Source organism: Gopherus flavomarginatus, chromosome 15 (assembly GCF_025201925.1).
Source record: "Gopherus flavomarginatus isolate rGopFla2 chromosome 15, rGopFla2.mat.asm, whole genome shotgun sequence".
Classification (NCBI taxonomy): domain Eukaryota; kingdom Metazoa; phylum Chordata; order Testudines; family Testudinidae; genus Gopherus; species Gopherus flavomarginatus.
The window spans coordinates 19,642,474-19,654,620 of record NC_066631.1 but is presented as its reverse complement, the minus strand read 5'-3'; the positions used below and the strand labels follow the sequence as shown (position 1 = coordinate 19,654,620).

The 12,147-nt window shown below is 42.4% G+C and overlaps 1 protein-coding gene across 1 annotated transcript in view; it reads right to left on the bottom strand.

Annotated features, from left to right (window-relative positions):
- Window positions 1-12,147, bottom strand: part of GALNT9 (polypeptide N-acetylgalactosaminyltransferase 9) — a 214,411-nt gene that overhangs the window by 122,057 nt on the left and 80,207 nt on the right. Inside the window, exon 4 of the mRNA XM_050924109.1 lies at window positions 11,744-11,918. Coding sequence (XP_050780066.1) covers window positions 11,744-11,918 — 175 coding nt within the window. The remainder of the gene's footprint in view (window positions 1-11,743; window positions 11,919-12,147) is intronic.

Genomic DNA, 12,147 nt, shown 5'->3' with positions numbered 1-12,147 from the left:
TTATCATTACAGTATTTTTATTATATTATGAAAATGGCAACACTCTTCCAAGATCTTTCTTTCATAGCTTGTATCACTTTGAATAAGCCTGTTATAAGACAAGGCTCCTATGTTTCATCAAGGAGTATCAGATGTGGAACAGCAGGAAGGGATTTAACAAGCCAACTCAAAGAGTTCCTCCTACAAGCCTTCAGGTTTTGAGCAGTCCAGGAAAACAACGCACATTACAACAAAGCTTTAAATTTGTTCTTCATAATAATTTTACAAGCAATACTAGCTGCCTATTTAATTTAAAAAACAGCAAAAAATATTCACCTCCCTTTCCGTTTCTTATATGGAGTCTTCAAGTTTAAATCGCGTCAGTGTGATAGGTGTGTTTGCTTTGATCTGCTTAGCTCTTGGAAGTCCAGGGGCTCCAGGCTGCTGGCCCTGTGCTGCCTGGAGTCCCTAGGGACAGCTCTGTCCGCCATTAGGGATTCTTTTCCCGAGAACCTCCTGTAACATTTTGCGAACCCCCTGGGGTTCATGAACCCCAGTTTGGGAACCACTGGTCTAGAAGTAGTTTCAGCATATTCTCAGATTAGAGACATCATGGTCCAGCAGACAGGGCAGTAAACTGGAACTCAGTGGATGCAGGTGCTATTCTTGGCTCTGCCACTGACCTGCTCTGTGACCTTGAACAAGTCACTTCACCTGTGTGTGCCTGTTTGCCCTCCCACGCTTTTCTGTCTTAGATTTTAAGCTCACTGGGACAGGGACTGTATTTCTGATGGTTGTTCAGTGCCTGGCATAATGGGGTGTTAATGTCATTCAAATATTTTTAGAAAAACAATCTGTGTAAACAGAAAGCTTGTTTTCCCCTTGATTTTATATGCAGTCTTAAATTTCACTGGCAATATATTTTATTGTACATAGAACAATAAATCTATTGAGACACATTTCTCCATTTAAGATAGTCAAATAAATATTACCCTAGGTATGTCTGTGCAGTAATTAAGTGCTCAGAGAGTTCAAAAAAATCATTTCCTCGCATTGCAAGAGAAGAGAGGAAATTCCCCATCTGTTTCACCTGACATCTTTATCAGCTTTTCTGACCTGCCCTTCGAGATTTCAGACCTGCAGCCCACCAGCCAGAATAGAGTGAACACTGCAGAACACGCCTGCTTCAGAGTTAAAGATCAATTGTTTAGCTGCCAAATCTGAATAGCTCTTGTCTGCATCACTGAAAAGCAATGAGGATGCTTCAGTAAGTATTCTATGTTGTTTAGGTAGATGAATAGTTGGAGCTGCTTTTCTGGCTTGTCCTCCGTACGTATGCTGGCACTGCCTCATAAATCTCAAAAGCCCACATGGCATATGCTGTATGCTTCTCTCTTTATTCATCTAAGTAATTTCAGTACACTTCTGCTGTCTGAAACATGTACTCCATTAAGCTACAAAATTGATCCTAAATGACTGATAAATGCTTTGGAAAAAGAAGTTTTCTAGATGCCGTGCAATCATGGAGGACTCAATTTGAGTGACAATGTTGGAGGGTCTCATGCTGTCAGAATGAAAGCATCCTTGGAATTTCTAAACATTTTAAATGATAATTTCCTCATTCAAAAAGTGTTGCAGCCAACATGGGGGATACTTTATCAGACCTTGTCCTAACAGATAAAGAGGAACTGATCACAGAACTAAAAACTAACAGTAGTGTTGGTAATGTGCATGCAAAATAAAGTTGAGACCAGTATATATATATATATATATATATATATATATATATATATATATATATATATATATATATATATATATGTGGTGCTTTAATAGGGCCAATTTCACAAAGCTAAAAAAAAAATAATCTAAATCAGCTGGGAGGAAGAATTTAAACAGGAAAGTATGAGTGATAATTGGAAATCATTTAAAAATACTTTAGTAGATGCCCCCAAAGCCAGAATCTTACAACTGATGAGGAAGACTGTGTTTGTTAAAAAGCTGGTCCAGTTTAGAGGGGAAGTGAAGGCAGTTGTAAAAAAATATTAAAAAGAATATATACTGAATAGAAAAAAAGGGGAAGTTGATAGTGATGACTATAAATCAGAAGTTAGGAATTGTAGGAAGTTGATAAGGGAAGCAAAGGGACATATGGAGAAATCTATGGCCAGCAGAGTTAAGGACAATATGAAGGTGGCTTTTAAATATATCAGGAAGAAAAAGAATTGGTCCATTACTAGATATAAATGGAATGGTAGAATTATCAAAAATAATGCAGAAAGGGCAGAAGTGTTTAATGAATATTCTGTATTTGGGGAAAAACAAATGATATAGTCTCATGCAGAGGACTAGTCTAGATGACCTCTCGAGATTCCTTACAGTCCTACACTTCTATGATATGAAGATAATAACTCTATTTCCATTCCACTATTATTTCTGGAAGATGTTAAACAGAAGTTACCATAATCAGACATTTTTAAATTAGCAGTTTCAGATAACTTGCATTGAAGACTGTTTATAGAGCTAGCTGAGGAGCTTGCTGGACCACTAATGTTGATTTTCAATAAGCTTGAAGTACTGAGGAAGTTCCGAAGACTGGAAGAAAGTCTTACAGTGATAGACTCTACAAGCTTCATTTATTTAGCTTAACAAATAGAAGGTTAAAGGGTGACATGATTACAGTCTGTAAGTACCTACAAATATTTGATAATGGGCTCTTCGGTCTAGCAGAGAAAGGTGTAATGTGATCCAACAGCTGGAAATTGAAGCTACACATATTCAGAGAAGAAATAAAGTGTAAATTTTTAACAGTGACGGTAATTAACCATTGGACAATTTACCAGGGTTGTGATGGATTCTCCATAATTGACTATTTTAAAATCCAGATTAGATTTTCTTTTCTAAAAGATGTACTCTAGGAATTACTTTGGAGAAGTTCCCAATTGTTCCTTATGGAATAAGTGCATTGCAAAGCACACACTTACTGTGAACTCTCTATTTGCAATCTTAGAGTTATAGAGGGATGATGCTATAAGCAAAGGGTGAGCATAAAGGGGCTTTTCACAACTGGGAACCAAAGAGCCATAGGTTTTACATCTGTCCCTAGACATGCCATATCACCTCATTGATTTCATTCTGGTGATGCAGGTTTCAAATGATGGTGGAATTTGGTCCACAGCTTTTTGCCCAAGATTGTTAAGGAGCAAAATTTTATAATAGGGTGAAAAACATCTCTATAACATCCTGCAGGTCCCCACAAAAGCAGACCCGGAATAATAAAAGTGGCTGAGTAAAACAGCCTCAGCATTGTCTCCAGGTCAGTTATTGATTACTAGGAAATCAGCCTTTTCCTTCCTTTAAAGTACATTCTGAGAATCCCAGCACAACATAATGCACTACACATTCATGTATAAAACAACAGGTCTCAAATCGTATCCCCAGACCTGGGGCCCCACAAAGCTATACTGAAAGCTTGGTTCCCTCTAACTTCTTTTACAGTGTAGAAAATATGGATCTTAATGAACACCTGCTTCTGGAGATACTCTCCAAAGATGGACTGCGCTAGTTACAGATCAACAGGATACATAGCTCATGTCCCGGATCCTTTCTACTGTACTAAGCTCTCTCGGTCTCTTTGTATATTGAAATCTCTTGATGAACTCCTTTTACCCCCTACTTTTTATGGCAACACTCCATTCTCTAGCACTTTAATTACTACAGTACTACATAACTCCATTTAGGGCTTAGACACAACTATGATGGAAAGCAAGCTATTATGTCTCCTTTTATGGATCCCAGCACTCTTTATGGACCCCCCTCCCCAATAACGTAATTCAAGTTCTTTCCTCTCTGTCGTCCTACTCTCTCTTGCTCCATCTCAAAGATGGGATGCTATGTTATGCTCCACATCCTTTGTAATCCAGTTAACTGTGCAGTGGTTGTAACCTAAAGCCATGAGTGTGTTGTTTAATTGGAAAACGGGGTGCATCTACATAAAAAGCACAGAAGGCGTGGAAAGAAAGTTGGCATATACAGAGTGAATGCAGAGCTCCACTAAGCTGCAGGGAGACACAACTGAACGATGTGGGCCTAATTCTTCTCTCATACGTGACTGCACAACTCCCCTGGGCCGGAGCACGAGCGGCACGATGCATCGGAGGGCCCTTTGTGTGTGGCTCAACACAATGTTACATTGTTAAAACACTGACATCATCCTGTAACTTCTGTGCATTCTATTCTTTTGCAGCCCTCTCCCAGTATCTCACCCTTGACCTTCCCTCCTTATCTCACCAGAACTCTCTGTTCCCAGTTACTCTTCCTAGGTCAACTTCTTTCAAAGCCTATTGTACTCCTGTGTCTTCCTGCTATGTGTGTGTTCCCTATAAAAAGAGAAGGAGACGGAAAATGAGAAATAGCTGTGAAATTTTTAAAAGACATAAGCAGAGAAAAAAATATCAAACACAGATAGGCTGATTCCCTGCCACATACCCCTAGGGCATCCAGAAATTGATTGGGATCTGAGCCCACGGAACTTATGTGGGGGAATTCCAAATGTACAGAAAGGTAAAGAAGTCTCCGCCTCTTATACAAGCTTGTGAGCCTGTGGAGGCCAGATCCTCAAGCTACACTGGTGCTGAAACTGGTGCAGCTGGGAGTGAGGAGCATCACTGGCTTTATGCTTCCACCCAACCCTGGTATATAGCTCTTCTGAGTTGCATCCAGCTGCCATAGTGCTCAATGGGCTGCACCAGCAGCCAAGAAAATTTTGAGTGCAAGTACTCCAGCCATGCCCCTTCTGCTTGGGCCATGTCCCCAGCCCCTCCCTCCCCCTATACAAGAAGCTCTGAATAGCAGGGGGCTTTGGGTCAGTATATCCACCTCTATGCCATCTGGGGATTCCCCTTTAGCAGAATGCCCCAGTAACTGGCTTTCTGGCTATGGATCAGAGCAGCCAGAGAGGATGAGGGCAAGGATCTGGCCCTGGGTATCCACATATGTATTTGCAGTTTTGGACCTAACAGTTCCATCTGTTTTGCAGAGATTTTCAGCCCTGCAGGCTGACTTCCATTGATTAACGTTGAGTTCCTGTAAAAAAGAAGAACATTTACTGCAGGGCAGGTGGAATTTTACAGAAGAACTGTTTGGTGAAATTATTGCAGGATTCTAATTAAAAGCTCCATCTGAGAATTAATGGTAATGGCCTCCCTCTTAGCCAGTCCTCTCCACTTATTTCTGCCACAGAAGTAGTATCAGCTCACACTAAAGAAACTCTTATGGGGAATGGGTCAATAGAAAATCTCTGGCCTGCACTAATATATTTCAGCACCTAAGATGCAAAAGATGTAGCAATTAAGCACAGCACAATTTGAATAATTCAATAGTTAATTTGACCCGCCAGCTTTCAGCCTATTTTTTACCTCCTACAAGACTATACTCAGTCTCCTGGGAGAGTTATGCTGCAAAAGCCTACAAAATGGTGCAGTGCAATATAATGGAAAACACCATGCACAATGGTGATTTTCTGTGAATCAACCCGCCGAGTCACTGTGCAGAAGGTAAACCAGCCCTGTGCTGGCGAGATCACGATAAGCAAGTAAAGATGGTCTATGCTGAGTTTTTCAGTCATGAGTTCGCATGGAATGTTCACCTTTATCAATCAGTGACTCAATCCACTGGGACTCTTTGGTTCCATTCAAAACCAGCCATTAGAACAACAAACCATCATTAATGATGTTTGATTTACTCCACAGTACAGAAACACTGATTCCTACAACCCAGTAGTTCGATGCAGCCCTGAGCAATAATGATACAGAGACGGAGGGATGGGCTTGTAGTTAAGCCACTGGATTGGGATTCAAGAGGTGTGGGTCCAATTCCCAGCTCTGCCACAGATTTTCTGTGTGAATCTGGGTTAGTCACAATTTCCCAGTTCTCCTACTGGGAACTTACTGGGATGCTGTGTGGATATATTCATGGATATCTGTGAGGAGCTTAGACACTGGAGTGGTGATCAGAATGGAAAAGTCCACAAACAACAAATGACTGTGAAAAGCTGAAGGTTTTCAGATCCTCCAGCTGACTCTGTAGTTGGAAACATGGATATTACTGCTGTGACCCAGGAATGGATCAACCTGCACTGCTGTCTCAGAGAAGCTTAGTGGTCACTCAACAGCCTCAGAGAGAAACTGAACCTTCTGTTCATTGCCCATTTTCAGGTTGGCTCAACCCTAATAACAACAATAACCTATCAACTCAAGGATAACTTGAATATGTAATTATTCTGAGTTCCTACATCAAGACTGTAGATTTAAAAAGTAGTTGTCAACGGTTCACTGTCAAACTGGGAGGACATACCGACTGGAGTACCACAGGGGTCAGTGCTGGGTCCAATACTATTCAAGACTTTCATTAATGACCTGGATAACGGAGTGGAGAGCATACTTCTAAAATCTGCAAGTGATACCAAGCTGGGAGGTATTGTAAGCATTTGGGAGAACAGGATTAGAATTCAAAAGGATCTTGACAAATTGGAGAATTGGTCTGAATTCAACAAGATTAAATTCAGTAAAGACGAGCAAAGTATACTTAGGAAGGAAAAAGCAAATGCATAATTACAATATGGGGAATAACTGGCTAGGTGTTCATGCTGCTAAAAGGGAGCTGGGGGTGTAACGGATCACAAATTGTAAAAGAATCTACAATGTTGTGAAAAAGGCTAATATCATTCTGGGGTTAAGACACGGGAGGCAATTGTCCCATTCTACTCAGCACTGGTGAGGCCTCGGCTGGAATAATGTGTCCAATTGTGGGCACCACATTTTTGGAAGGATGTGGATAAAATTAGAGAGAGTTTAGAGGACAGCAACAAAAATGATAAAAGGTTTAGAAAACCAGATATATAAAGAAAGGTTAAAAAAAAACTGGGAATGTTTAGTCTTTAGAAAACAAGATTGAGGGTGAACCTGATAACAGTATTCAAATATGTTAAGGGCTGTTATAAAGAGAACAGTGATCAATTGTTCTCTATGTCCACTGACGGTAGGACAAGAAGTAATCAGCTTAATCCACAGCAGGCAAGATTTAGATTAGATATTAGGAAAAGCTTTCTAACTATAAGGGTAGTTAAGCTCTGGAACAGGCTTCCGAGGGAAGTTGTAGAATCCGCATCACTGGAGGTTTTGAAGAACAGGTTGGACAAACACCTGTCAGGACGTCTAAGCTTACTTGGTCCTGAGTCAGCACAGGGGGCTTGATCAGATGACCTTTCAAGGTCCCTACATTTCCATAATTCTATGATGTTTGCAAATGCAGTAACCACATACCGTACAGACCCGATAGAGAAAATGAATATGTAAAAAAAGGCCCAGAGGCAAATAACACTGCTCTGTTTTGAGGCCAAATATTCATTTCACATACTAATATCATCAATGACTTGCTTTCTTTTAAAATACACACCACCACTTCATTTTCATTTTGTTTGATTAGAAAAAGTGTTTAAACATATGAGATCATTTATGTTCAATATCCAAGTCACAGTCTCATCATCTTTCTTCTGATTAATATAAAAGACTTGCCTTCCAAATCACTGGCTACTTCAGCTGAATCAAACTGTGACTCTCACCTATGCTCTATTTTGATGACATTCAGGGACCAGCCTAGTGTGATTAAGTCCTAGTGTACATTTACTATCTCAGTCTTGCATCCTCTGAGTGTCAACAGTAGAGACTGGAATTTACTTGACCCTTGCAAAAATGTTGACATTCTCCCAAAAAAAAATCTGTTCACATAACTTCAGTCTCTTTTCCTTTCAGTGCTATTCTGTTAATGTTATGCTGGACCATTTAGTAGCCAGTTGCCATGTCCTTGTGTCTACTGAGGACGTGATGGACTGTCTCATAACATGTACTGTAGCACGGCTTGATTAATAAGCCAGAGAAACACCTAAGGGGTCAGTTCCTCAGCTGGTGTAAATCACTGTTGCTCCACTGAAGCTATTTACATCTACTGAAGAGTGAGTCAGGATCGGGACAATAACACAGGGTAAAGTTGGGAAGGGAAAAGAAGTCCAATTGAGAATATATTAAAAGAAACCTTAGTTTCCTCAAATGGAAAGCAGCAATATGTCTCCAACAACCAGACGAGGAGAGATCCGGGAGGATCATCAGACTTCTAAATATTTGCCCCAGATTGTTCTTCACAATTCTGAAACCTTTGGCCATATTCAGCTTGATTTATGCTGGCAGGGCTGCCCGGGGGGGGGGGGGGGGGGGGGGGGCAAGTGGGGCAATTTGCCCCAGGTCCCAGAGGGGCCCCCATGAGAATATAGTATTCTATAGTATTGCAACTTTTTTTATGGAAGGGGCCCCCAAAATTGCTTTGCCCCAGGCCCCCTGAATCCTCTGGGTGGCCCTGTATGCTGGTGCAACTTCACTGAAGTCAAGAGACCTGCACCCACTTCCACCAAGGCTGAACTTGGCCCTTCATCACTAAGGGGCAATTTTGTACTCTGTTCCCCCTTTATGTTCTCACTGCGGTGGGTTTCTTTACATTTGTGCACCAGTCTACCTCCCAAAGTGATACTTGGAAGACTCTCCTTTGCCAGTCACAAGCAGACTGCATTATAGCCACACCACTCGCTGGTTACACCACAAACTGAGCACAAAGCCAGAGCTTTTTTCCGCGGGAAAAGCCACGTTTTCTGTTCAGTCTCCTCAAAAAGACAAGGTATGCAGGGTCTCAATGGAAACAACTCACGTGACATCTGAGCACATTATAGATTTGCAATCTGGAAAAAGTAGTTCCTACAAGACCAGAACCTTAATGAGAGAATGTAGATGGGGTAATGCCTTGCTCTGGCATGTGAAAGATTTAGGATTGAATCCCAGGGCTGGAATCTTCCATTCCTTGTCTTGATAAGGGGTGCGAGTAACACACCAAGTACTTAACAGTAACTCCATTTGAAAAATGAAGCAGGAAGATAAACTGACAGAAGCTCCTTTAAGTCCGTATTGGCTGGAATGGGAAAAGCAACGGGAGTGGCTACTATATCAGTGGTGGAGATGGTTGTAGACACGCCCATGATTTGAAGGGGAGCGGGAATAGGAGTAAGATAAAGTAGCAGTGATGTTGCCCTCCACTTGTGCCTCTGAAGCAAAGGGATAAGTTATCCTTCTGATGTGTGTTTGCTACTCTGATTGCTTTCGACTCTGCAGCGACTGCCTGAGCAGAGCTCTCACAAAAGGGGGCAATGCTCTCAAAGTAGCTGCAGATTCAGACTGAGTGGTAATAATGGGAGTTAAGCACATGTTGAGAGGAGCACATAGCAGAATGGGTACGCTGCTCCATAGAGGCTTTTAAATAGTATACACACAGTAGGGTGACCAGATCACAACACTAAAATATCGGGACACACTGGGGTGCCGTCAGCCCCGCACACAGTCCCGCTCCTCCCAGGCTCTGCCCCCACTCTGCCCCAGGTTCTGCCCCCTCCCTATTCAGCCCCCCCCCCACGCCCTTCCTCATCCCCGGGCCTCCTGCTGGCTTGCTGCATCCCTCCTCAGTCCCCCACCCACCGCTTGCCTCCTCATCCCGCCCGCCTGCCATTCACTAGCCTTTTCACCCTCCCCAACCTCCACTCATCCCGACGGCACCAACTTCCCCTCGGCTGGATAGGTGCTTGCTCACCCCCCGCCTCTTCCCACCCAAGCATCTGCCCTCGCTCCGCCCCCATTCCACCCCTTTCCCTCAAGTCCTCACCCCTGCCCTGCCTCTTCTCCACCTCCTCCCCTGAGCGCACAGCGTCCCCGCTCCTCCCCCTTGGAAAGCACTAAGTGCCACAAAACAGCTTTTAGGAGGTGGGAAGCACTGGGCAGAGGGGAAAAGCAGGGATGCGGTGTGCTGGTGGGAGCTGGTGGGAGCGGGGAGAAGGAGGCATGGAGTGGGGAGCTTGGCTGCAATTTTTTCCCTCCCCTCCCCTTTGGCTGCCTCCCTCCCACTCGCCTCCTTACCTGAATATCGGGACAAATGGCATCCCGATCATACATTGATCGGGATGCAGAACAAAAGATTAAATATCGGGACATCTGGTCACCTTAACACAGTCTCATTTACTGTATTAGGTTCTGCCCAGGCTGACCTTGATCCTCCATGACATTACTACAAAACAAGAAGCTTTAAGAAAACAACAACCCCCTCTTATTGGGTAGTTACACCACCTAGCTTTTACACAGCCTTTTCCAGCAGTAGATCTCAAAGTCCTTACAAAGGAGATCAGCACCATTTTCCTCGCTGTATGGAAAGAGAAACAGAGACTCAGATAGGCTAAGTGCCAGGACCAGAACCCAGGCCTCTGCCCTGTTCAGTAGCCAACATGGCCTCCCACTGACAACCAAGATCACTTGAAGTGACACTGTGTATCCGCTGGTTAAAAAACAAAGCATGAGCTAGTCTAACATTGTTACCACAGGCACAGGAATCGCTCTCTGTGTAATTGTAGTGCCTCGTGTGAAACAGTCCAAGAAAAGTCCCATCAGCTGCAGTGCGACAGAGCTTATTTTATTGCAGCTTTTATTTTATAAAGACTTGTGAGATGCAAAAGTATCAACAAAAAATAACTGCCCTCCAAAATCTACAGGGCGGTTGCAGTCAAGCGTCTCCCAGAGGATACTCCTTGGCTATACCTAGAGCTACTTTCTGGGTATTGTTTTTTTTTCAACTTCCTCCCAGACCCCAAAACACAAACACTTAACCGCACAGTGGTGTTTCCTAATCAACAATTAGTTCCTTGTTTGTTTGGTTTTTTTTGGAAAGACATTCACTCTATATGTCCCAGCTGTCCTTTCTCAGCTGAGTCCATTCATAACCTACTTCCAACAGTGCTACCTATTGGGAAATTAATTAACATATGGATTATTTTCTTAATAAACTCAATCCTGTTGCCAATTTGTGTTCTTTTAAAAGAAATACACTGTAAGGTTCAGCGTAACTTATGGCAAAATAGTGTTTTCTGCTCTTGTGCTCTCTCTGTTGGTTCTTCAGGAGTTATATCACAACAGATATTGGTGTAATCTGGCTTGACCCCACTGAAGTGAATGGAGCTTCAAAGATTTACCCCACCTGAGAATCTAGCCCATTAAACTCAGAGCTATGCTCACATCATTAGAGTTGTTGGTTTGGAAAACAAACAAAAAGAGGCATACTGTTTTCAAGATGCATTAGAAACATAGGAAATAATTCAATTTTCCCCCAAAATGTAAATGCAAGAAAATATATAGAAAAAAATCATGTTTATATTCAAGCTTCTAGAAGGAAATTACAAACAATGGAGAGTAAACAAAACACAATGAAATGAAAGTACTCGACAATCTATTTTTAAAATGTCCTTGAGCACAGAACTTGTTTAACGGTTTTTCGCCATTTGCTCACTTCAGGGATTGATTTCCATGCAAATTGTTTCCCTGTACGTTGAACTGCATAGGAGCTAGAATGACAGTCCTTAATGGATCTGGCAACCATTGCAGGAGACTTCAACATTCTGTAACGTTGCAACAACCAAGAACATTATTCAAATTAAACTGCTAACGCTCCCAAGCCTAGAGCGAGCTCATCACTGGAATTCTTTGGCTCCCGTCACTGAGAAAATCTCATTTACAAACTTTGGGAAGTAGCGTGCAGTGTAATAGCGCCGCTGTTTGCACTGCAGCATACTCTCCCTGTGGGAAATCCCGCATGTAAAGACATCCATGTTGCCATCAAAATGCCTTACCAGCCAGTGTTGAACTCAACATGAGCATCGAAGAAACCAACGATCGGAGAAGTTGCTGCTTTCCAGCCTTGGATTCTGGCTCGAATCAGTCCTTCCCGTTTGTTATTGCGTACTATCTTCACCAGGCCTGGGTATCTCTTATTGACATACTGGTCCAGATTAAACTTCAGCTCAACTGTAAAAAAGACACACACACACACACACACGCTCTCAAAAGAGAGTTCCACTGAGAATATATAGTCACCACATAATATTTTATTTAAATATGATTTACCCTGGAACAAACATTTTTAAGCCCATGGACACAAAAATAATTCTGAGGCTGAGACTTTCCCGAAGAATTGGCCTCATTCCGAGAGGTGCTAGGCATGTGCAGCTTCCACGGGCCCAGTTCTACGGTCTTG